The sequence below is a fragment of the Protopterus annectens genome, chromosome 7.part0 (genome assembly GCF_019279795.1).
Source record: "Protopterus annectens isolate FY-2018-M chromosome 7.part0, PAN1.0, whole genome shotgun sequence".
Taxonomy (NCBI): Eukaryota; Metazoa; Chordata; order Ceratodontiformes; family Protopteridae; genus Protopterus; species Protopterus annectens.
The window spans coordinates 1,237,861,114-1,237,888,988 of NC_056739.1; the positions used below are offsets into that span (position 1 = coordinate 1,237,861,114).

The 27,875-nt window shown below is 40.8% G+C and overlaps 1 protein-coding gene across 3 annotated transcripts in view; it reads left to right on the plus strand.

Annotated features, from left to right (window-relative positions):
- The window catches only part of SHF (Src homology 2 domain containing F), a 998,232-nt gene that overhangs the window by 719,331 nt on the left and 251,026 nt on the right, over positions 1 to 27,875 (plus strand). For all 3 annotated transcript variants that reach the window (XM_044077854.1, XM_044077855.1, XM_044077856.1), the window contains one exon: positions 21,555 to 21,726. In XM_044077854.1, coding sequence (XP_043933789.1) covers positions 21,555 to 21,726 — 172 coding nt within the window. The remainder of the gene's footprint in view (positions 1 to 21,554; positions 21,727 to 27,875) is intronic.

The following is a 27,875-nucleotide window of genomic DNA, read 5'->3' on the forward strand; positions in this document are numbered from 1 at the left end:
GACACACACTTTGAGAAGAGTTTATACAACCACACATACACTCCTGGGGAAGGCTGGCACAGGTTTCTCCAGCTGTGCCCCTTTTTCCCAGATATATGGTAGTACCAGCTGCCACCACCCACTAATATTTATCAGCTATTCAAAGACCCTTAAAAAGGTGTCCAATTACTGTGCAATATTATTATCCAATTGGCAGTATAGCCCAGGGCTAAAGCTATTGAAGTGGCTTTGTACAATTTTACCAAAGGCATGCAAGTACTCTAAAGAGCTTAAATTATCTCTACAAAAACAACCACAGTTGGAAGGGTTTAAAAATATTTAATAACAAATAGTCAAAACGCAAGCCACAGTGCTAGTCAAGAGTTCAGAGATCACAGAGAAATACTTAAAATAATTCAGTAGTACTGTTCTGACATCACAGAAAAACACTTAGTCTAATCTTTCTAGTTTCTAGCTATTTCTAAGAGAAAACAGATGTCTAAGATAAACTTACATATAGAGCAAGACAGTGCTGGTGAGTTGGATGGTCAAGACAAAAATGCTTAATGCTCTCTGATTCTCTGTTTTTAAAATCACATTTCTGGTTCGCATTACATCATTCTTCACACTTCCCTGAGTTCCCAGGCTAACAGAAACTACATTTACATTCTTCACCTCTGGGCAGAAACCAGAGCAGTAAAGGACATTTATGCATGCAAATTCTGACCATTAACTCTGGCCTTAAAAGAATAGGCAGGATGCCTCACTCTAGACTTATTGGCTCCAAGTTTTAACATCAAAGGGTCACAACATGCTTTACTTGGTCAGTAGAGTGCACTGTTACATTTTTTTTTCCAGTTCCACATGTAACACTATTTTTACCATTTCAGACAACAAACCTGTGGTTTACATTATTCTGTCATCAGTAAATATTAATCTCCAAAATTCTATCTGGCTAGGCTGGCAGCCTTCACCTATCTTCACCCAATCTTCACAATGAGCATGGGGAAAAGTGTATGCTTCTGCAACTTTGATTTTCAGAATTTTGAATGGTCAGGCTTGTATGTTAAACTCTTTTCTGACTAATTGTAAAAGTATGAGGAAAGTTTTGTCTGCAGTTTCTTCTTGTGAGGAAAATTATAAATAACTCTGTTACTTCAGTTGTACAAGTCACTTCTCATTATTTACAGTGCGTATATGACTCTGTTGATGCGTTTTCCAGGTCTATGGCCACTGGTACTATTTTGAGGTTTGCCTAGCTGCATTCAAAGAACCTCCCAGGTGATAAAAATGAGATTTTAACAACTTCTTTGGATAGAGATTGTTTTTGGTTCTCTGCTACATAGGTGATCAAAATGTGTGATGAAAGGGGTAAGTAAAAATTTTCAGCTCTCCTTTTCCAAATTTTCTAAGGGACTCAACTCCTGTTTTGGCAAAGAAAAGTGTCAACAAAATGCAGGCACACGTGTTTAAGAAGAAATGGCAAGGGGCTTCCAAAAATAATGCTGGGAACTCCCAAAACCCAGGAAAGTCCCACAAGTCAGAATGACTATTTAACAGAGCTTTTCCACCCCTCCCACCCTTATAGCCCCGTTTCCATTCCAGAAAGTCTGAATCTCCACTTTTTTCTTTTGCAACAAATAGTTTCAGACAAATGGGTTTTGAAGATCATTCATAAAGGTTAAAGATGGCAGTGGGAAGAAATGTTTCCTTTCAAGGGGGTAATCCCTTCTTCACCAGACCAGAATGCCTTACTTCCACCTGTCTGTAGAACCAGTTCCTCCTTCCCAGGCAGGGAAGGTTTTTTATTTAAGGAGGTCTTTGATGCCAAAGAAAGAAAACACTTGGAGACCAGTTCTGGATCTTTCTTTCACAGACCTGTTTCTGATGGTGCCCAAATTTAAAACGTCCATTTCACAGCCTGTTATCTCTTCATCCTCATTTAAGTTTCCTGGTAACACTAGATTTAAAAGATGTTTATCACATCCCTATTCATCCAGACTTAAGGTGTTTTTTGAGGTTTTGTGTGTCTGGTTCACATTATCTGTTCTCTGCTTTACCTTTTGAACTATCCACTGCTCCAAGAGTGTTCACAAAGTCTCTCTCTCTCCAGTTATAGCTTGTTGCAGGCTGCAGGGAATCTACATTTTCCATATTTAGATGACTTGATTGTCTTTGAATCTTTTGCAAAGTGCGAGGAATCTCTCACTTGGGTGAGCAATCTTACACAAGCTGGGATTTCTAGACAACATTCAGAAGTCTTTTTAGACTCCTAACTAGATTGTGATTTTGGGGTGTGAGTTGGACATCTCAGTTTAAATATTGATCTATATCTAGGGCTGTTGCAAAGATTTTCCACTCAGACTTTGGTCTCTGCATGGGAGTACCTCAAATGTTTAGGTCTCATGGCACCTATGATCCTTATGACACACTTGGCATGACTCTACATGAGTTTGATACAGTGGTATCCAAACTCTTTAGCCACAGCAGCAACATGCTTTGTCTCTAAATCGATTTAGTCAGAAGAGAAATCATTTAGAGAAGACAGCAAATATGCTTAAATCTGGGTCTGTCCTTCCTTCATGTTCCAGAGCAGCCATTCACCACAGACTTCTGACTATGCTTGGAGAACAGTTTCAGGAGGGATAAAAATGCAAGATGTTTGAGAACCAAGGAACATAGGCACATAAATATAAGAGATGCTTGCTGTTCATAGGTTCATAGATTAGTACTAGACTAACTGGCCTTGAGGGCCATTTTAAGCCTAGCCAATTACCCCATGTGAGAATCAAACCCTGCACCTTGTGTTTGTAAAGGAAACACCTTAACCATTATGCCAACCTCCCACCCACTGTGATGAAGGCACTCGACTCTCTGAATCATCATTGGTCCCTTGGACCTCTTCAGGTTATTACAGACAGCAACACAGTCATGGTGCATCAACAAGCAAGGGGTAAGCAGGTTGTACCCCCTTTGAACAGGAGCCAGGTTAGCTTAGGATGTAGCTTCACAGCACATTCTCACACAACAGGCATCCTACATTCCATCAGTGTAAATTGTGTAACAGACGAGCTGAACAAGACTAGAGCAGACCTTCATGAATGGAAACTAGATCGTGGGATTTACAAGATTTGATCCATCTGTTGAGAGCTCCTCAAGTAGAGTTATTTCTCTTTTCTCTGAACAGTTATCTGGCAAGATTTATTTCCAGAACTCCATGCAGGAAGGCTTGGAAAATAATCATCATAAATCCCCTTTTTCCCATTTTCTACATATGATTTGGGTGTCAGCTGTTGCCATCTATCTGTATTCAGTGCCACATACCAACCTTCTTTGGCACTTATGCCTGACTGTCACAGGTCTTCTCTTACACAATCCATCCACCTTTTTCTGGACCTCCTCATTTCCTCTTGCCTTTTTCCTGTTTATCCCAAATCATCTTCAGCAGATTCTTGTTTTCTGTACACGTGCCTCAATCATCATAATATGTTTTCTTTTACCTTTTCTGCAATTGGAGCTACTTTAGCTTGTGTTCTTGTGTCCTCATTTCTTCATCTGTCCCATAGTGCGTGTCCTACCACCCTTTTCAGGTGCTTCATCTCCATCATCTCTAGCTTCCTCAACTGCTCTTCATTTATTGCTTGGGTTTCTGTACTCTAGTAGTACTGGTCATATCACTGTACTGTACACCTTACATTTCAGCTTCTTTGATATTCTTCTGTCATACACTACCCCTGACACACTGTGCCATTTGGCTGAACCCCCTGATTCTAGCTTTGACAACCTCATTCAGCCTTCCCTGATATTTGAAGCTGTTAAACTGTTCCACTGCTGTCTCTTCTTTCTCAATTCTCAGCATCTTCTGATTTCCCCCATTTGATGCCATTACATTTGTTTTTCATTTGTACTATTTCATCCCATTTGCCTTCAGTTTTGTATTCCATTCCATTCCCACATCATTTGCTGAAGTTTTTGCTCAGTCTGTGTGTCGAATGCCACATCACTTGCATACTGCAACTTTTTTGGTCTGTCCCCTCCAATCCTGTATGTTAATGTAGTCCATCACCAGTATGAGCAGCAATGGTGCCAGAAATGAACCCTGATACGCACTCACTCTCACTAGAAGCCCCTCATTGAGACTTGACACTTGTTCATACTTGAGTCACTGGGTCTTTGTACATAGCTTGCACTAATTCTACCAGTGTTTCTGGGATTTCAAACCACCGCAGGGCTGCCTGAATCCACTTTCACAGGATGATGATGTACGCTTTCTCCAAGTCTAGGAATGTCCAATTGGACTCCTTCCTCATCTCTAGCTTCTCAAGTATCTGTCTCACTGCACACATTTGGTCAGTTGTGCTGCATCCTGATTTGAATCCAAACTGCTTATTTCCCATCTTACCTTCTACTACTCTGCATATTCATTTATCAGTCACCCTCTCCAGAATTTTCATGCAGTGTGATAGGAGCTTGATACCGCTATACTGCCCACGGTTATGACTATCCCCTGTTCTTGCACCCTACACTAGTGTACTTATTCTCCAGCCATCTTGGGCTATGCCTTTGTCAGTATTGCTATGAGTATTCTCAGGAGCCATTTCTCCCCTCTGTCACCCAACATCTTTATCATACCTGCTGTGACTTCATCTAAGCCTGCTGCTTTCCTCAACTTAATTTTCCTTGGTGGTGTTCATTCTTCTTCTGTTGTGGACTCCTCCTCTTTTATTGTAGCCTATGTCTGAGGCAGTATAGCTCCTCTGGGTTTTTCTTCATTCAGAAGCTGCTGGAAGTACTCCTTCCATCTGCCTTTGATGTTTTGTGAACTAGTGAACCGGTTGTTGCTGGCATCCCTTATGAAAGGTGTCTGACTATCTTTATCCTTCTGTCCTTGCCTTGCAACCTTCTGTAGTTTCTTTGTGTCAGCTACTGAGTCATTTTTCAGAAGCTGATAGAATGCATGTGATGCCTTGTTCTTTGCTATTGCAACTACTTTCTTGGCCTCTCTGTTAGCCAGCCAGAACTCCTTCCTAGCTGGGTCCACTTTATCTCTCTCTCACATTTTCCTGCACTTCTCCTTTCTTTTGATGACTTCCTGGGCTTCTGCATTCCACAATCATCTCTCCTTATGTACTTTATTTCCCTGCCTGGCTCAGCTGCATATCTGTTCTGTAGTTCTCACACATGCTGTTTTGAGGCTCTACCGTTCTTTTTCAGGTTCACCTATTTCTTCCTCCTCTTAATGTGCTAGAACCCTGATTAATTCTTTGAATTGTTGTGCTTTCTCTGCAGTCAACTTCCAGGTCTTCTGCCTGATCTCTGTTGCCCTTTGAGTCTTCTCTGACCACTGCTTGAAGTTGATTGTGGCAACTAGTGTTTTATGCTGTGTGCGGACTGTTTTAATGGGGATGACTTTGCAGTCGTTAATTCTACCCCATGCCCTTTCCTTACAGGTAGGAAGTATATCCAAATTGCATGTTGGCAATTATTGTATTTGATCTTGTGACCATATCTGTTGCTGAACCATGTGTTGGCCACCATCAAGCCATTTGCTAGACAGAAGGCTAGAATGGTTTCTCCTCCTTTATTTCTGTTGCCCCACCCATATGGACCCAGCCAGTCCTCAGTCTGTTCCGTCTGTCTGCCTCAATGTTTGCATTGTGTTTGGCAGAGCTGCTCTGAGTTTGGCCACATAGCCAGAGACTTGGAGTGAATCTAAACAAAATGAGAGGCATCCACTGTGATCTTCAAAAAATAAGTATATTTAAATCTTGCATCGCACTTTTTGGACTGTATTCTGTTTTATTGCTGTTCCTTTTTTTTTTTTTGTACTGTTTTTGCTACTTTAACTGTTTATTTTCTGCACTTCGAAGTCCTAGTACTGCTGTGTCTCGTAGCATAGGCTAGATTTAGATCTGTTGAATTGGGGATATACTGAGCACTAAAACCAGCCATCCTACATTAAGAAGGCTCTCCTGCACCCTAATGGCAGAAATGTATAGCCCAGAACACATCTGAGTTGGGGATTGTTGGTAAAAGGCTCACTTTTGGACCTTCCCATTGACTAGTTAGTGTTACAACTGTTTAATTTCGTTTCTACTTAAGCACCGCTGCCATGTATAGTCACAAACGCATAGAAACAAAAATTTTCCCTTTATCTGCTACTGAACCTTTCTTAGCTGCACTGCCTGTCTGTGAGAAATGCAGTTGCACACTTCTGCCCAATGAGCAACCTTGCTGTGCTTGCTAAGGTGGTGACGTAGTCTTCCAACTTTAGATGTTCATAGGATAGCCACTCTTGGTCTTACAAGCAAATCTGGGTCCACCTTTACCCATCCCCATGAGTCACTGTAATATATACTTGACATAATGGATGGGCAGTTTCCCAACATTTCTCAAGCCAGCCTGATTGACATGGGCATCCTGAGGCAATGTAACAATTGCCTCATGTACACTGGCAACCACTTGCTCCTAAAGCAAACAAATACAGTATGTGAGAGATGTATCTGCCATGAAATTAGAATCAGTCCTCTCACAGTGCAACAAACAAGACATATACAACATGTTGTCAGCACACACACCTTCCCTCTCACACAAGAGAAGTTCAAGAGATACAAACCCACATATGCGGAGGTACTCACTAAGAGCCTACCAAAAGACCTAAGACCTCCCAAGTGCAAACTTACACATACCAGTACACGAACAGAATACACCACAACACACATCAGTGTCTAAGCAATTAAGCCCCTAAGGCAAAACACATCAAAACCAAATGTTCTGGTTATAAGCAATTCAGTAGTAAGAGAGACAGATGTCCCACTCACCAGGTTGAACAAGGTCATGGTCAGCTGCCTGTCAGATGCTAGGATCCAACAAATCATGCATGCAGTCAGGCCACTCAGCAAGAATTACTGTTATGACTGTCTTATAGTACATGTTGCTGTAAATGACTTGAGATGTACCTCCATGGACTATATGAAGAGAGAGATGACCAAACTGACAGATTGTCTCCCAGGCAGGTATGAGCCTAGCCCTAAGCAGCATTCTGCCTTCTCTGAGGATGATGCCAAAGTACAGACAGAAAATGGTGGATTTCAATAATTGGCTTAGCCTCTGGTGTCACTCAAGGGGGATCCAGTGTCTATCTGCCTGGGAAGACATGATCAACAGTCTATGCTGCTTTGCCAGAGATGGCTTTCACCTGTCTCCTAAAGGCTTTTGAAAACTGGCAAAGATGCTTGCTGACCCCATAGTGCCCTTTTTAGGCAAGGTCCAAAAAACAAAACCTCTGACATAAAGAAATCCACTAAAGACAAAGTCAAGGTCATGCTGCTTAATGCTAGGAGAATGAACAGTAAACTGCACTCCCTGGAAGTACTACTCGCATTGGAAGATGCTGACATTTATGTAGTCATAGAGAAGTGAATCAAGGCCACTGAGACCAGACCACCCCAGCCATACAAAGCTATATGCCTTTCACACGTTCAGACCCCAAAATGAGCATGAAAGAACCAAAGGTGGAGGTGTATCCATATTCATCACATCCAAATACACCTCATGACTGGTGAAACAGTACGACTCTCTGGAGCTTCTCCAGGTCCAGTTTAACTGTAGGAAAAAACCCTTCCACATAACTGCTAGCCACAGGGCCTCCACCATGAACCAGGAGAAGCACACCGCCTACCTGGACTTGCTGGAGTCACTCAACATACAGCCAAACACCCTGATCATGGGAGTTTTCAACTATCCTTCCACCGATAGGGAGACCTACACTCACACAAACACGATCACTATGAGGATCCTGAACTTTAATTCAAATGCCCTGGAACAATTGGTCTAGATCCCCAGAAGGGAATCAAATGTGGTCCTAGTGCTCACCAACATGGGGGGGGGTGTCAGTGCACTACTCCCTGTGCGTTGCCCTCCCTAGAAAGGTCACTCCATAAATCTGTCTTGTTTGAAGTAAAGATCTAGCCTGACACCCCCAAAAGAGTAAAATCACTGAATTTTTTTTCCAAAGCAAACTGTTGCCTACTAAGCGATGGTATAAAAAGTTTTGAAGCCCCAGCCAGTGTAGAGAACTATGTCTTCTATGCAGTGGCATACACAAGTGCCCTATATAGCCATTTAAACAAATGCATTGACTCTGCCATACCTAGCAAGAACAAAACCAGGTCTTCCTGAAAGAACAAGCCATCTCAGTGGACTGCAAGTATAAATAAGTTATACAACAAAAGAAAGAAACTGATATCAAAGAACAGGAGGAAACTAACCCAACAGAGGAAGAATATCTTCCATAGCTTGAACAAGCAAATCAGATATCTTTGTAAGTCATCTAAGGCTAGCTGAGTCTCATTTAGCATCCCTAGCTAAAGACAATCACAAGGCATTCTTTAGCTACATCCATAACCTAAGAAGGAATGCCTAGCTGTGTGCCTAACTTATACTCAATGGTGCCACTCACATTGAACCTGAAGAAATTGCTGTTCTATTAGCTGACAGATTTGGAAATAACTTCAGCCCCTGTCCCCACTTGGCATACCCCAAATTCCCATAACCAGTCCTCTACCAAGCATCTCCAAAGAACAGGTCATAAAAGCTCTCTCCAAGGCCAAAAATACAGCCTCTGTGGGACCAGATAACATCCCAGGCTGCCTACTCAACAGTCTAAAACAAGACCTAGTAGAACCCCTTGGCACTCTCTTTAACCATACCCTGAAAACAGGCTTTGTCCCGGCAGAGGGAGAACAGCCACAGTAATCCCCTTGCACAAAAGAGGTCCAACAGCTTACCCTGGAAACTGTTGACCCATTAGTCTAACCAGCGTTATCTGCAAGGCCATGGAAAGAATCATCATGGACATCATCATGGACCTTATCCACAAGGAAATAGGCAACCTTCAAACTCTTAACCCAACCCAGTTTGGTTTCATCAAGGGTAGATCTTGCTTCTTAAACCTGGTGGACTTCTTTGAGAATGTTATCAAAGCCCAGGGTGAGGATAAAATGATACACAACACCTATCTCAATTTAGCCAAGGTTTTTGACACAGTCCCACATCTAGGTATCCTGGAGAAGCTCTCCCAGCTTGGGATCAACCCATACAATACTAGGTGAGTAGCAAACTGGCTCATTGATGGAATGCATACTGTAAAAGTTGGGGAGTCAACCTCCACCAGTAGAGCAGTTAACAGTGGGGTACCACAGGTATCTCTGCTGGGCCCTCTGATGTTTGTAATTGGTTTCTCTGAAGTCTATGTGAAGCTAGACGGCTTCTGGCTTACCAGGTCTGCAGATGACTGTAAACTGGGCATGATCACAGTGTCTCCCAATGATAACATATTGCAGAAAGGGCTGACAACTTAACACAAAATGCAACGTTATCCCATTTGGCAAAATAGCAGCTCCTGCTAATTATGATATAGATAGCACCCCTCTAAGCAGAAACTCAGTGGTGTGAGACTTGAACACAGGTTGCTTCGAACACCATGTGTCCATAGTGGTAAGAAAAGCATTCTACATTGCACATCTCATAAATAAGGGCATTTTATCCAAGGCCAGGGAGGTCATAGCTCCACTGTACAATGCTCTCTTCTGAATGTCCCTCACTAGACACCTGAAGCAACTGGAGAGACCATGGGGGTATCTTACCAAGAGAATCCATGGCCTCCAAAATATGACATACATGGGAAAGTTAAAAGCTCTGTCACTGTACTCTGCATCATACAGACTACTGAGAGGCAACCTGTGCCTGGCCTATAGAGCAATCTTGAACCCTACCCTAATTGAATTTCTGCACATTTGTAATTCAAAGGGGACAAGAATAACTTGCTCCAGAGATCTCCACCTAGCCTTTGATGCCAACAAAACATGTTGGAGAGACCGATATCTCCCAGCGATTACTGCTTCTCTGGAATAAGCTCCCACTCCATCTGAAGCAGAGCTCCTCAATGACCCTGTTGAGGTGCAACTTTGATAACTGGATGGGTGACTGTAAATTCATCCCAGGGGTGGCACCTATGTGTCTCATGGGCAGAGGCAGTCAATAAGGGTATTCAGGTTTTTACATGGCTAAGCTTGTAAAGGCTCCAGGGCATAGTAACCTCCTATGAACCTATTATCAGCACCAATTCATGTTGTCCTGCTTTATCTAGTAGGTCCTGCAACTGCTGTCTGAATGCATTTTTTCCTGACTGCCCTACCCTCACACTGCCATAAGGCTATCACTAAAGTCTGATGCCATCCTTCATTGTATTCTGTACCTTTCCCTCACCACATTCACCACACCATTTCTAGTTCGTACTCCTGTGTAGTAGACTCTAGATTCCAAGCAAAGTGTCTTTGCTGCACTGACCTTCCATCTTGTATCCCGATACATAGGATGTCCAGCCTCCTCCTTATTCATCTACATCCAAGCTGTGTCCTCTTAGTGAACCGTCACTGAGTGTAGCAATTTCTAGTTCATGTTTGGCAAGTTTATTGGTTTTATGTCTGGCTTTCGCTCAACAGAGCTAGCCTAGGTAACCCAAGTTGAGCAGCTGGACACCAGCCATACAGTGACTTATTGACCCAGGTATGCTGGGCTTTCTCACACACACAGACACACACCAATATGGGCATATACATCCCTTCTACTGTTAACATAGGTCCCTGGCATAGGTCGGAGTAGGCCATGTTGTCAACCTATTTATCATATCTGTGCCCATCTGGTGATATTAATCAACATGACCAAATCTCTTGGAATCATATGTTACACTGTTGCTAGCCATGCTATGGAGTGCAGTCTGTGATCCCAGTTCTCCTATATTGAAGATACTGCGCACCACAGTAGATGCCCAAAGCAGTTGGTCTGTACACTTCTACCCCCTGTAGGACACCATCTAGAGTCTGTGCTGCCATCCACAGCCCCATTCTTCTGTGAGTCTGAGATGGAAACACTCAGCATATTTTTTTGGAAAGTGGAAAGAAGTCACAAGAGACACAGCGAGAAAAGGTAAATTCCATACAGGCATTGGTACCGAAGGTGAGGCTCGAACCTTGTATGTTGTGCATTGGAAGCAAAGAACTAACCGTTATGCCAGTTGGTCTCAAGTGCCTGGACCAGTAGATGCCTTTTCCTTTCCTTGAACAGAATACTCTGTGTGCTTTTCACATTTTCCATTGATATCTAGGATACTTCTGAAGATTTAAGGAATCCTCCAAGATCATTGCGTTGATTCCCTTCTGACCCAGGCAACTATGGTTATTCCTTCTTTTCAAATTAGCCAGGGGCAATTACCACAAGCTTCATCACAGGCAGAATCTACTCTCACAAGAACAGGGGTGTTTGATGTATCCCAACCCCAATCAACTTCAGTTAATTGCCTGAGTGATAGGGCCATAATTCGCTTTAGGCACCTATTTACTGAGGACGTGCAGCAGGATGCTAGTGGATGCAAGAAATCCTGCTACGAAAAATCATATTCAGGGCTAGTTATTATCTGGTTTTACAATATTTGTGAGAGTTGTTATCCTATGACCTTTCTTACTCCTCCATCCAGGTTCTTTTATTGGCCATTCTGGCATATGTGCCCATGTATCCTCCTCTTTCAATGCATTCTTATGTCAAAATGTTTTTGAAAGGGGTTTCTGCATAAGAAGCCTCCAAGAAAACTGGTTGTCCCTCCTTGGGATCTTAATTTTCTGTTAGAGAAGCTAGCTTTGCCCCATTTGAACCAGTCAGCCTTGGCTGACTTGAGGTTCTTAACTTGGAAAAATAGCTTTATTGATTGCTCTGAAATCTGAGTCTCATTTTCCAAAAAGACCAGGTTTCTTTGAGAGTAATTCTTCTTTTCTGCCTAATATGGTATCCAAGTTCACTTTAAGCCAAACTATTCTCTTCTCATTTTCTTTCCTGAATCTAAAAATTGGTTAGAAAGGATACTTCATACCTTAGATGTCCACGGACAACTCTGATACCATCTTGATAGAACTAAATCTTTCAAATCTTCAGATCAGTTGTCCGTTTGTTATGAAGGTAAGAAGGGACAACCTTGGTCAATGCAGACTGTTTCCAAATGGTTGTCTAAGACTACCTTTTGTTATGCTCACCACAACAAAACTATTCCATGTAATGTTAAGACTCACTCTACCAGGGCTTTGGCTTCATCTGTGGCTTTTTAGAAAGGGATGAATTGTAGAAGAATTCTAGATGCTGCTACTTGCTTCTCTGTACACACTTTTACAAAGCACTATAAGCTTTATTCCTTCTCTAGGTCTAGATCAGGCTTTGCTAGGACTATTTTACAGGGGCTCATGGACTCTCTTCCTTCCACCTCCCAAATGTTTTAAGTTAAGATACTCTAACCATATAGCGAAAGCTACTGCAACAGTATCAGTCGATCAGTTATCAATGTGATGAACATAGTATAGTTGTGTAAGTTGTACTTAACATAACAGTAGATGTATGAAGAATCACAGCTGTAGTAGGTTACCAAAATTATTGTTGATAGAATATGTTTACTGTTGCAGTACTAGTACACTCCCTCCTGTTTATTACTGAGCTATCTGCAGGCTGAGGTGAATACCTAGTCTGGCACTTTCACCTTCTCTGTGCACCACCTAAGTACCCTCATCGTTTAGCTGCAGCCTGACGAGGCAGTTTTTAGGGCTCTTCTAGTTGAGATTCTCTGCCTTGATTGGTTACGATCTGGCTCAATGAAGCAACCCTGTACCTGACAGGGTTAGAATGATCCAAAGATGGTATGCGTTTGGTGTGGGAGAGAATCTGCTGATGCCAGGAGGGAGATGATCTCTCGAAGTCAGATTGGCCATCAGACTTTTACAGGCAGGAATTCCCATACCCAAATGTCTGTGATTGTGGTGAGTAATTAACACAGCTGTACTTCATTTGATAATTTATTAGCAAGAGGTATGGATAGATTTGTTGCTGAAATTCATTTATCATGTTTGGATGAGCTGTTAAGTCGAGGTCCCATCTACTTCATTTGGCAGAAGCTCAGGTAGATGTTGAAGATCAAGTACCACCTTGGGTCTCCTCTGAAAAAATAGCCCACTTGCCTAGTGTAACTAACCTGATCAGGACAAAAAGATACATTCATACATACATACATGCATGCATACATATATACGTACATACATAAATTAAATAACATGTTCTATCTGCTTAGCTTTAAACTCTAGTATTATGTATATTAAGTTTATCCTAACATGATGCCTTTAAATTACTTCATTATAAACCATTTTTATTAATTTTCAAAGTTAGGTATACATTTTTTCCCAAAAATGTAATTTGCCAGGGTATGATGAAATCTGTCTAATGTCTTTTCAGTCTAAGAATTCCATGTACCAATAGACTGTCATTATATAAAAATGTAGCAAACAAGCTCTCAACTTGTAGGAAATGCCATTCCACAGAGCCCAGACATTAAACCTGCGAGCAGACCTCCCAACTGGCCCGAATTACTCGGTTTTTACCGAGTTTTGGGGTCCAAATTAAGGGGTGCCAGTGCACGATTCCCAGAGTGGCACCCCTTCATTTCCAATTTCTTTCCTTTTCTTTTTTTATTTTTTTAATTTTCGCGCTGTCGGAGCTGACGTCATCACGTGCGCGATGACGTCAGCTCCGTCAGCACTACCAGCCAGTCGGAATTTGCTTTGCTGCCGAGAAGAATTTGACAATAACTGAAGAGTGAAGACGTTACTGCTGCTGCTGAGAAAATGCTGTTTTGGACTGAAATTGCTGACGTTGGTGCTGCCGAGAGAAGAATACTGGCTTTGAGGTTAAATCTGCTGCTGTTTTCATTGTTGGCTTGGGACTTAATCTGCTGCCATGCTGGCGCCTGGCTTGGGACTTTGCTTTACATCTGCTGCCGTTTTCGCTGCTGGCTTGGGACTTTGCTGGGAATTAGGTAAGGAACAATCATGTAGAGTATTGTGTTAGTAAGGAAAACAACTGAGTCAGTATGTCACAGGGTTCGACCATCTGAACTTGTACTTAGACTAATCTGGGCAAGAAATAAGTGTAGGTACCTGAATACTAACACAATGAGCAGTGGTTGGAAGAGTGACAGGCTAACAGGAATGTGAAATGAGGGGAAAGTAGTAGGTTTTCACATAACATTTGTTCTTCTGCTGAGTAATATGGAAATGGGAGGAAACAGACAGGCAAGGAAAACAAGGCAGAGAATGTTTGGAATTGTAGTTTTGTGTTCAGTAACTGTGGTTTCTCCTGATTAAGCTTGCACAAGAGCAAACTACACACAGAATTAAAAGAAGCTTGCTTGATAGGAGAAAAGTATAAGGATAGTAACATAGTACAGCAATCAAAGTTAAATGCAAAGATCTTAGAGAATGTTCGGTTTTAAAAATCGAAAACATGGGTACAAAAGTAGAACAGAAGAATCATGAGTAGTGAGAAGGTAAGTTTAATTGAGCATAAGCACTGAAGTGGGGGAAGGTGTCAGGTAACTGTGTGTGTGTGTTTGTGTGTGTGTATATATAACAGAGTTGTGTGTATATTAGAGGTGTAACTTGACATTTGGGACCCAGTTTAGAGGTCCTCTGTGTAACTTTGACATTTGGGACCCAGTTTAGAGGTCCTCATTTGGTGTCCCCACAACCTTTGTCCTTTATTATTCTTTGGTTTTGCCTATGATATTGCAAATGTGAAACTTGTAATTCTAGTAACTTTCTAAATATATATGACATTTAGAATTTGTCCCAATTTAAGCATGTGCCTTCGTTATTTTTTGAGCTTGTCCCTCATTCTTCAGCAAAGTGGTTGAAAGCTACGTTGCTTTCTGGGAAGCTTGTATTGTAACCAAAGTTAGTGCAGTCAGGTTGGAATCCTCCACGGAGTAATTAAAGGAGCTACTTCTGTTTTGTAAAATATAGCAACATTTTTTCTTCCACACTCCCAAGCTTGTAGAAAAAATAAATAAATACAAATATTTATTTTTCAAGCTAACACAGGTAACTGCATTGAGTAAATTACTTTGCTTAGCTCATAATCAATTTAAAATTTTGCTGCTGCTGGCACCAAGTATAAAGACCCACCAACTTGCTTATATTATATTAAGTGCTGTACTGAAAGCTCAATCAAAAGGCTGACCAGTGTTTTGGAGCGAGCACGTGAGTGCAAACTCATCCCTATTGATCTGAAAGGGGAGGAAAACAGCCAGGATCAGCACTTCAAAGTAAAAAAAAAGTGTTTTTAAAACTGCAAGTTCAGAAGTAAAGGTAATCTTTATCCACCACTGGCCAGATGCATTTTCTTTGGATGCGGTGCAGGTTTCAATGCTGTTTCAGTGAATGTGAGTTTCAAGGACAGAGAAGTTTTAATGCCAAGTCTATTTTCATTGTGAGACACTATTGCTTTGTTTATCAGATGTCTGTTAGTGTTTGTGCATTCATGTGCTGCAAAATGTAAAAATAAAATCCAAATAATCATTGTAGAAGTAAAGCAGTATGCACATATTAGTGTTTATGGTAAATGGGGTGAAATTGCCAGGTAATTGGACATTGGAATGGCTGCAGGGGGACTCTGGCACCATATTTTGGTTGTCTGTTCTTCAGTTTGTGTTTGAAAGTTGGTATCCCACAATTTCATTGGAGTGGGTGGGGTTACGTAATTATGTATGCAAATTAGATTTTAATCAGCATACAGATTTGTACTTATTTTTCATGACCCTTGTCCAGATTTTTGATGATTCCAGGTTGAGAGGTATGCCTGAGAGGGCGTACAGTCTTTTGCATTTGGTGATTGCGAGGGTTCCCTTGACTAAGTAGTTCCAGGAAAAAAAAAAACACTTTGTCCCCAGATTTTATATATGTATGGAAAAGACTACACAGCTTTTCTGCATCTGAATACACTTAAGCTGTTCCCCACTTCATTATTCCCTTTGCTACCAAAGCCAAAGACAAGAATTTATAGACTAGCTGCACATATTGGTTATATGCTTCCTTTTGAGAAATATTAGGGCATGTGTTAATACAGATAGCATTCAGGTAATGTAAAGTTAAGCAGTACATTCTGCAGTCAGTGTTACAGTTAGGAGAACTTAAATGCACTATTATTAAGTAAATAGTAGCCAATGTTTGGATTGCAAAAAAGCTTTGCAGTATATTGAAAGTCTGTGCTTTTCAGATTACTATTTTAGCAGCTGAATTTGGAAATGCATGTCTTCATTACTTAATCATTTTTTCCAATAAGATGAAAATATCCTGAATCTGTAATAGACTTTAGTACTAACTATGGACCTTGGTCACACTGTATTTTGAAGTGTGTAGTGTTCATACTAACTATTGCACTCCTAGGAGTAAAAATGTATTACTTTATTTACAGCTTCTCTTGCTTTTCCTGGTGATTGTATTCCATACTGTATTTAGACAAGTTCATGCTGTAGTTGACAGAAGTACAGCAAAATATAAAATGATTCATTGAGCAGTAGAATATGTATTCTGCTTGCATTTTCTTTCTCTTGATATCCGTTTTCCTTCTGAACACCAGTAAAATTTTAAGGAAAGTACTTGTGATGTCCCTGCTCTGAAACAGTAATCAAGGAGCCTGAAACTTCACCATTGACACCGGCGAGGGACGTTCACTTGGAGCAAAAGTAGCTGCACAGTATTTCCAGATGCAGCTGTCTGCACCAAGCACAATTTCCCTTAAGAGCACACAGAGAACACAATCTGGAGTCTGGGTTCTCCCCCCCCCCCCCAGGCCCCCACTGGCACCGCTGTATAGTTGAGTTCTTAGCTGAGTATTCCAAGTCCTCCACCACTCTCTCTGTGAAACCAGTACTTTGTGTACCTGCTGCAAGTAGCTGACACACACACTTTGAGATTTGATTTTCACGCACATGCGCATACACCTGGGAAAGGCTGGCACAAATTTACTAGCTCTTCTACCCTTGCCCAGACTGTAAAGTTATTATACTACCACCAGCCAACTACTCTAAGGCTCTTACAATGGTACCCAATTATACTGAGTAAAATTAATACTAATACAGATGGTAGTGTTTGATCAATCCAGCAAGGCTTTCAGGAGTGGCCATTGTGTTACCAAGTAAATATAAATACTTTCAAAGGTTAAAATATTCCTTAAAAGACCAGCCACAATGAAAAGTTTAAATATATTGAAAAAAAAATATGAAAATACCAAATATGTATTTACAGTAAACACCAGAGTTTTGGTCACAGGAAGTATTAAAAATTAACACAGATTCACAGAGATACAGAAAAACAGTATTTAACTAATCTCACTATATTTTCCTGACTGATCTAAAGAATTACTCTTCCCTGGTTACTTACTAAAGCAAGGCAAGATGAAGTGGGTGAGTGATCCTTTAAGTTTCAAAAACAGATTGCCCTGAGACTTCTGTCTCATCTAGTATTAAGGCATCATTTCAGTGCTGGCTTACAGAATGACATCATGCACATCTGGTCATCTGACTTCTGGTTCCCACACTACCCCCTTCACCCCTTTACTAAAAACTGAACCAGAATCTAGCACCTGTGTAATAATACACACACACACACACACACACACACACACACACACACCGCTTTGCTGTGTTAAAGCTATAAAACTATTTTAAACTTACACCCTTCCAGGGTAGCAATTAGTTCATCCCAAAGGACAATACAGTAGGATTCCTAGTCCTGGTTTTCAGACATTTCATCTCTGGCTGCACTCAGAACTGTAAGATAAATTTTTTGTGACCTAAACCAGGGAATTTAATTTCGGATTATTTCTCATAGTTAGCTGAACTGAGATTAACCTCTTCTCTTCCAGTATCCTCTGTTACAATGTATTCATATCAACAGTTATAATAGTCTGACATACAGGTGTATTTTTTTTTATTTATCCAGCAGGATCCACCTTGTGTACATTTTTAACACAAGCAGCTTTACAAATACATTTTCAACATAAGCACCTGTATAAATCAGTTTGATATACAAATGATATATAATTCTTTGCAAAACTCCAGCTAGCTATGCTGGCATATGTTACACATCCACTGCCCTACTTCCCCTGGCATAGCTGGCAGTACCTCACATGTACTATTTAACAACTATGTATAATTTCTTTAACTTCATTAGTCTTCTATATAAAAACATCAAAACTTTGGTAATTACTGTATGCCATGGTTAACGCCCATCTCGAAGTAAGATTTTAATGTTGCCAGACAAGCATGGCTTAGTTAGGCATTAGTCTGAGAACAAGAGGCTTCTTATCCAATTTTCAGTGTGTCTATCTTTTTTTTCCTTTGTTTTCATTTTAAAGTAAATTGTAAACGTTTTGTTACTCTTAATGATGAGTGAAACCTTCACACTTGTGTAATGTGACGCATGACATTTCCCATGTGAGTCTGTCCATTCTAGTTTGCTAAGAAAAGTATGGCCAAGGAACTCTACCCTTCATGAGATGTTCCTTTTTTCACTTTCTATGTTGATTAACTCATAAGTTGGTCTCAGTGACATTTATAAATTTACCGAAGGGGGTGGTTTGAATGTGTGGTAAATCTCTACTCTAGTACAGTTAGAATGAAGTCATTATTAACATAAATTATTTTATAATTTACTGTTTTCCCTGTTACTGTAGTAGCCCTGGGATTCAGAAAGGCTCATCACACCAGAGATGCCTTTACTCCAGTTTCCACAGTGCTATAAGACTGAATGATTCAGAGACTTTATATTGCATCTTGCCACAGCACAGATGGTGGTCTTGATGGTAGAGCTTCAAGCAAATAAGATAATCTTTTGGTGAAGCTAATGCTAATTAACTGTATGCTCTGCCTGGTCACTGGCACTGGAATAATGCAGTAGACCAATTCAGAGAATTGCTGTACCAAGTTATAGTTCTGGTCAGGAAGAAGAATAATCTGAATGTTTGCACTCCCCACCATCTGCTAATTATATATTCAGTCTCAGACATTGTACCGTAGTGGGGAAAGGAACAAAACCACAATCCTCACTGTACCATGATAAGACACAATCAATGTCTTAGCTGTTCACCCTTCTGGGTTCGGTCTTTTAACATATGCTCTTGTAAGCTTTCACCCTTCTGATAGGGAACCATATACACAGAGCGCGAAAGAGAAAGGTGTGTGTGTATATATGTCTGGGTGGTTACCCGATGAATGTAAATGTATGGGAGTATGCATAATCAAGTTTGTAAGTAATCCCTTGAGTCTGATATTCTGAAGAAGTTTGTTTGTAGCTGCATGAAAGTGTGTGAATGTATGTTTGTGCACATCCCATTCAGAAGCTCGACTTTTCAAAAAGCCAAATTGTGTATGGTCAAGACCATATGATCAACTTTTCTGAAAGTCAGACTTCAAAAAACAACAAAAATCTATGGTTTTGCAGGGAAAGAAAATCTTTAGTATTGCAGGGAGGCAGCCTCCCCCCTGCACCCCCTGATTATAATTTATATATACCAGCTCCAAGATCACACTACAGTGAGGAAAAGGGTAAATTCACTGATCCCCACAGTACTGCAATCTTCATTCAAAAGCTTCATTTTGGAAAGTTGATCATATGGTCTCAACCATATGAGGTTCAACTTTCTGAAGAGTCGAGCTTTTGAATGGGACCCCATTTGTGCACGTGTGTGTGTGTGTGTGTGTGTGTGTGTGTGTGTGTGTGTGTGTAGTGTTGTGAGGTGCATCTGCAATCACGTGGTCAGGTGTGAATTCAGTGTTACTTCAAATTGATGGTAATTAGCCACTACCGAGTTTTTTCTCTCTCTGGCTTTATTTTGATTCTGAATCTCAAATTATCACCAATTTTGCTAATTACAGTCCCAAATTATTGACTAAAACTGAAGTTGATAAACTTTCTGTATCCTAGAGTAAATGTTTTATGTAATTTTGATATTACTTAATTCAGGCTATAGACTGGGCTGTCCTGTTACTTATACATCTGATGTATGTGACAATAGTAAATTGTCATGATGAGCACTGAATATTCATGAACAGTGGCACCTTTGGACAAATGCATAACAGCAAAGATTCTCTGACATAAGTTACTTAGCCACTGTGAATTCTCAAATTGCAGAAAGTGATTAATGTCAAAACTATATTTGATAGGTTAGTTGTAAAAATAGTGCTTGGTTACTGTGAGATTGAAAATGCCACATATATTTTCTTTTATCCCTGTAGTTTGATCTACCTACACTCTGACTTATATCATGTTCTGAGACTGACTTGGGATAATATGGTTGTGTCTGTAGAGACTGGTGATGGAAATATTAGTAGTCAATGATAAGGGTTGCACTTAACTTGTGACATCTTTAAGGTATTTAGACAAGTAGATATTGAGCTGTGCTTCCGTGAAAGTGTACTGGAGGTATGTATTTAGTTTGTGAGACTTTTGTGGCATAGTAGGCCCATTTATAAAATGTGTGGTACTTGCGTATTATCGCAACCACATTTCTCAGCGGTCACAACCACACTTTCTCATCAACACCTTGTTTGTATTATTTATTCTTTCCATGCTCTACAGTGTACTCAGCCTAACAGAGGAAAAGTCATGCAAATGAAATCCCTGTGTTAAATCATGAAATGAATATCCATACGAGGTATTATTCCAACCAAGTTAATTATAATAGGGTCCTTCTTTTTCTGCAAACTCTACGCTCCCTGATCAAAATTAAAATGCACACAGCATAGTAAGCAAGGCTGTATTTTCCCTTAATGTTTGCAAGGGGAACTGTACCTATATTCTCTCTTCCTGATTACGTCTAGCTGGGGTTATGGGGCTTAGTGCCAGCACCACCTCTTTTTATGTAGTGTTAATCGAAATCTTAGTTTGGAGATAATTGATTTGAGGTGTGCATATTTCATAGGAAGCATTTCATTTTTTATAGGTTCATAGATTAAGAAGCAAGTACCTTTTTATTACTTCCAACAACTATTTTCAGTTATCAACTGCATCGCAACTGTATATTTTAGTTTCTCTGATCTTTTTGTAGTGCAAAACCCATGCAAATTACTACTGTGATTTCACTAAGTTCCGTTAAGTTACGTCTGGAAAGGACGATACCCAGGGAGAGGAATTTGTCGGTTACTCCTGTTTCTGTACCAGATCCTGTGTCATACAAAACTAATTAGGAGTTTACACACCCCTTTCTACTTGAAGATGGAGTTGTTTTGCGATCATGTTATGAAATATTGCAGGTTAGAAATGTGGTTGCGATAATACGCAAGTACCAAATGTGTTTGTGTGTGGCTGTTGATTTTCTTATTTTATGTTTTGTTTCATTATGTGTATATTTGGTCTGATGCCTGCAGTCTTGGGTAGTGCTGCTATTTAGTTTTGTTTGTACTTTTGTATAAAGCAATGAAAATATTCCCTTTATTGTAATAAGGGTTATCATAAGATGGCTCTTCATTTTGAGGGCACATATTAAAGTGGGAAACTGATCTTTAAAAACTTTTTTCAAAGGTGTACTGTAATAATATTAAACATTGCACTATCTTGATGTCGAGATAGCAGTACATTTATTTATTTTTTTATTCTGAGAGCAATAGTTTAAATTATGTACTAAATATTCAGTATTCCTTTTTACAGTGCAATACGATAACACTGAAAAAACACGATTATCCCCATCCAAAGAAGAAAAAGTCTGTCATCCACATAGACAGTCGAGTGGGAATATAAAGTCACTCAAACATCAAAGTTCAGAGCACAGCAATGCAGTAGGTGAAAGAATTGACCCAGCTGTGCCTTTGGAAAATCAGTTGTAAGTATATTTGCCATAATGGTGTGTGTGTGTGTGTGTGTGTGTGTGTGTGTGTGTGTGTGTGTGTGTGTGTGTGTGAGTGATAGAAAATGTATTCTACACAGGTGTATGGAATAACATTTAATATGTTAATGAGATTCCCACTTAACTTTCCAGCCTTCATTACAGCTGTGCAGTAAGAAATAGCTGTTAACACCTATCAAGTGTGAAATGTCACAAATGTAAATATTTTGTTAGCAAGAACAACTGCTAAAACTGCACGTATAGCAATGTTATCAGGAGGAAGTATTCTACCCAGAGGTAATAGTAATTGCATTCATAGTCTTTCCATAAATGCTATAATATATTATAATGCATACTCCGAATCATATTTTAGATTTTGAGCATACCAACAGCCACCTAATCTTTAAAGAAGAAGACACAGTATGCAAGAGATGTACTTGCGCAATGACACTGGAGGCCACATTCTTGCATGCAACACACACATCACCCACCTCTCATAGAACACAACATACAGATGAACGTATGCTGAGGCACTTAAAAGCAACCTTCCTAAGCACTGAAGATCACTTAGACCACCCATTGTCAAACCTATGTCTCAGCAAGCCCAAAGGCACTAAGAAAAAACAGCACTTAACACCACACATACTGTCACTCTCTGGGGAACCCCAAACACTAAGCCTCTAAGGCAAGAAAACACTTCCCAGGACTCTTGTTGCAGGGAACTCTGTTGTAAGATATCCTGATGTCTCTCTTAAGTAGGTTGAACAAGGAGAAGAGAACTGTTAGTTTTGTCTGGACCCTGCAGGCACTCATAGTATTGCATCACAGGTCCCAGTTTGATTCTGTCACAGTCCATGAAGGTGTAAATGACCTAAGATGCACCTCCATGGACGATATGAAGAGACATTATGGAGCATTCAGATTGTGTCCCAGGCTGGTATGAGCCTAGCATTGTGCAGCATATTACTATCGCAGAGGATGATGATGCCAATATATTAACAAAAAATAATTGATTTCAATAACTGTCTGTCTTGCTGGTATCAATCTAAGGAGATCCGATATTTGTCAGTTTGGAAGAACATGATTAATAGACAACATTGCTTTGCCAAGGATGGTCTGCACCTTTCCCCTCGTAAGTTTTCAAATACTGGCAAAGATGTTATCCACCCCCATAGTGCCTTTTTGTAAGGCATTGCCAAGTTGACAAACCTACCAACATAGCAAAGTCAACTCATCTGATCATCGAGGTGTTGTTGCTCAATGTTAGGAGGCTAAATAAAAAAAAAAATTGCACTCCCTCCAAGCCCTCCTCACACTCGACAATATAGACATATGTGCAGATGCAGTAACATGATTTAAAGCAGCAAAGAGTAGTCTAGCAGTGCAAGGTTTCAGTGCCTTCCACACTTTTAGGCTAGTAGCTGCCCAGACAAGGGCTAAAGATGTAGGTGTCTCAATGTAAGTCAGTAATAAGCATACCTATAGGGTGGTCAAATAGGAAGACATACTGGAGTTCCTCCACATGCAGATCACCATGGACAAAATCCTGTGCCATATCCTAGCCAGCTATAGGTCATCCTCCATGTCCCAAGAAGACCTACTGGCGATGCTTACCACCCAACTTAACACCCTACTCATGGGTGACTATAATTACCCCTCTGTAGACTGGGAATCCTACTCCGCCTCAAATCTACAGGCAAAGAGATTCCTGGAGTTCGTAAGTACAAATATCCTTGACCAAATAGTGAATACACCCACTAGAGACCCTCACGTATTGGACCTCATCCTCACAAGTATGGGAGAATGCTGTAGCCCCATGTCTCATCCTCCCTGTAAAGGTCTGACCATAAAGCAATCTCCTTCAAAATCAGAATCAACTCTAAAATCCCATTAAAAACATTAATAGTTAAGAGCTATTACAAGGTAAATTTCCTTTTATTAACTGGTTTGTCAAAATTCAGTGTCCGTCCAAACCCAAAGAGCACAGCAGCCTATGCTGAATAGCTCTCAAACTCTGTACAACCATATCAGTGGCTGTATAGAGACTGCTTTACCAACCAGAAGTAAGCACAGGACTAGCCCCAAAAACAACCCCCCAATGACATCCCAATTTATACAGGATATACAATAAAAGTGAAACCCAAAAATCAGGAAAGGTAATTCCCATAATGATAAGTCTCTTATTGAGCTAAGTAGGCAACTAAGAGGGCTAATTAACTCAAGCAAAGCCAACTTTGAGGTTAAGGTAGCCATAAGGCCTTCTTCAGCGAAGTCAGAAACCTCAAGGGCAGCACACAGCAATGTACTGAACTGGTGGTTAGTGATGCCACATTCACCATACCTAATGATATAGTGAGCCTGTTAGTGGGCAGATTTAGTTCCAACTTTACTCCCTTCTCACCCCCAACCATCCCTCCAAAAATATCCTCAAACATAACTAGGGAGCATGTACTGGCTGCACTCATTAAAGCCAAGAACATGATCTTAGTGGGCTATGATAACATCTCAGGATGCCTCCCAAACAATCCAAATATGACTTATCAGGACCCCCTAGAGTGACTATTTAATTATAGTATTAAAACAGGATTTGTGCCAAGTGTGTATGGAAGACTGCAATGGTCATCCCACTTCAACAAATCCTAACTAGCCTTATCTGCATAGCCATGGAAAGAATTGTCATGGAAATTATCAGTAAGGTCATATGAGACCTGAAGACACCGGAGCCATCCTAGTTTGAATTTGTAAAAGGAAGGTTATGCTTACTGAAGCTGGTGGATTTTCGAAAGGTCACTGAGGCAATGGGTGAGGGGAAAAATTGAGCATACTGCCTACCAAGATCTGGCTAAAGCATTTGATATAATGCCCCACTCAGGCATTGTCAAGAAACTTACAGAACTAAGTATAAATCCCTTTGTAACAAACTGGAAAGCCAGCTGTCATTTATAGGATCTACAGGGTTAGAACTGGTGTGGCCATCTCCACAAAGAGGCCAGTCATCAGTGGCATCTCCCAGGGCTCTGTGCTAAGCTCATTCCTCTTTGGCATCTACTTGGATACCAAAGCCAATGTCAAAGGCCTCTGGCAAACCAAGTTCACAGATTGTTAACTTGGAACAGTCTGTGAACAGCCCTTCAGGAACGTCTAATGTAGGCCAACACTTGGTATCAAAGCCATGGCTTGAAACTCAGTACCAGGAAGTGCATTATAGTAACTTCTGGGAAGTCAGCCACCCCAGATAACTACATCATCATTAAAATACCCATAAAAGTTGATTTATTAGTCTGGGATCTAGGAACTCATTTAGATAGTAACCTAGTCTTTGACCAAAAAGTGTTCAAGGTAGTAATACAATCCTTCCCTATTGCTCACCTTATAAGCAAAAGCATGGCATCTAGATCCAGAGAAGTTATCATACCAATGTACTTGGCCCTCATCAGACCCATAATAAAGTATAATGCTCCCTCAGTGTGTAACTGATCAGACACATGCAGCAAATGGAATATCCAAAAAGTTTTCTTCTAAAAAGAATACAGTGATTCAAAACAATGTCCTACAATGATCGCGTCAAAGGTCTGTCTCTTTACTCGATGTAATACAGACTTCTGAGAGGTGATCTTTACCTGGTATACAAGGCATCCCTGTACCCTGTTTTGATGAACCTCTTCAACATCCATAAGACAAACTTCATCAGGACTACCAAATAAAAAAAAATTGCTTGTGACATAAGTAGGACATATTGGAGACAGGTATGTTTCTCAAATAATTCCCATTCTCTGAACCAGGTTCCCATCCATTTAAAGCCAAGTTCCTCCCTATCCCTATTTAAGCTCAACTTGGACCAATGGATGGTAATCAAATGTATCTGGAGTTTGGAGCCTGTATCTCTGATGGAGCCAGTCAGTAATCCCTCCCCCATATAAATCACATTTGTGGGTCACATTTGGAATGTACTGCTAGGCTTATAAGGAACCTAATGAATGTTATCCTAGTTTATACCTATGAACTTATGACTGCATGTTTATTGACCTATTTACAGAAAAATGAAAACATATGCTTAATTGTGCAATTGGCAATATAACACTAAATATCTCTCAAGATGTGCAACTTGTAGACATTTGCAAATAAAATTTTACAAAGAACATTTGTAAAAAGTTTTTACTTAGGAAAAAAAACAGTCCAATGAAAATATTTTTCAGTCTCCATGTACAACAGTGTGTGCACAAAACAGTGTTATTTTCAGGGACTAGCAGAAACACAAGAAAGGAAATAATCTGATGTCAATCTTCACATAATCATTGACTGTGCGCTAGGTTCTGAGCTTCAGAACCGACTTGGCCGTTTACTTCAGCTCGCTTATTCCAAACTCTCGAGCTAGGTTCTACCCATAATGCTCTTCTCAAAATTACTTCAGATCTCGTTTGCCATTTCGTGTGTCAGATGCATCCAACCTCTCTTGAGCTTTGGCAGTTAAAGTAAGTTTTTTCTCTAATTTCTCTAGTTTTCGGTCTTATATATTTATATTTCTCCCCCTTAGTACTTTCTAGTTTTTCTGCCCGCTCCTGTCTTCCTTTCCATGGGTGTGAGTGATCTATCTCCCCTTCCCTCTATATTTGGGTAGTTTTTTTCTTAATGTACCATTGGTGGTATCATCTTTTACCTGTTTAGGTATTTCTAAATACCATAGTTGGTACAGTCTTCCTTTTTTCTATTAAAAATAAAAAAAAAATAGTTTCCCCTGTTCCCTCTTTGTGAATGTGTGTGACTTTTGTCAGCATTAGGCCTAGTTTTTCTGGCATGGCTGATAAATCTTCAAAGGCCACCTCTGTCTTTAAGAGGTGCCAGAAGTGTGAGAGGAAGATGTCCAATTCAGATGGGGCATGTCTGTTGTGTGTATTGTTTAGGTGCTATCCACCTGCAGGAGGATTGCGCCATCTGTTATGGTTTTTCCACCGGGACTTAGTGGAGAAACAATGTGATTTTGAAAGGCTTGTTGAAAGGAGACTTTGAAGATGCCATATCTGGACTGAAGCCAGCTCATCACCATCATCTTCCTCCTCTTCTAAGCCTAAGAAATGCTCTAATTTGTTACCAAACAGCTCCTCGGAACTGCCTGCAAAACTATCCAAACAGCCTATGGTGTCAACAGTTTCTTTGGCACTGATAGGCAAGAGTGATTTGGTACCAACCATTGCTTCTGATCAGACACCTACAACCTCAGTACCAGAGGTTTTGTTGATAGAGAAGCAGACTACATTGAGAACCATACCAAGAACCATGTATTCTCCATTGGTCGATCCATTTGCCAACCAACCACCTAACCCATTTGTGGAACCGAGACCACCTTGGGTCTCCTTCGGCATCCGTTTGATCCACTAAGAGCCACTCAGAATCGGAGATCATGTGGCTGGTGGACCAGCTCTTGGTGGCAAGGGGATTAACTCCATCTTCAGTTCCCAGTCAACTATGGTGTCGACAGTTTCCTTGGCACTGATAGGCAAGAGTGATTTGGCACCAACCATTGCTTCTGATCAGACACCTACAACCTCAGTACCAGAGGATTTGTTGGGAGCGAAGCAGACTACATTGAGGGCCATACCAAGAACCATGTATTCTCCATTGGTCGATCCATTTGCAGACCAACCACCTAACCCATTTGTGGAAACTAGACCACCTTAGGTCTCCTTCACATTCTGTTTGATCCACTAAGAGCCTCTCAGAATTGGACATCATGAGGCTGGTGGACCAACTTCCATCTTCAGTTCCCAGCCAACTTGGCACTGGGACCTGTCCTCCTTTGACACTGTCTCATCTTCCTCCTCCACCTCTAGTCGAGTCTTTGGAGCCCCTGGCATCACCCTGCCCGGCTCTAACTGTCTCAGTTCTGATAAGAGTCTCTTCTCTGGAACCAAGAACTGCCTTGAGCTCCTGCAGTTTATTGGAACAGGAGGCCTCCTGGGGTCGAGGCTTCATCAATGGTTCCGAGGAGCAGGGGGCAGCTTCCATTTTTCAGAGCCTTCCAACCCCTCATTGACTCAGCATTCACTGGCTCGACCCAAGCTTCTGTTTCAGAGGAGGCTTCCTCGGTGCAGGATGGAACCACAGTTCAGGAGGAGTCAATTTGGGTTCCGGACTCGCATCCCTCTACA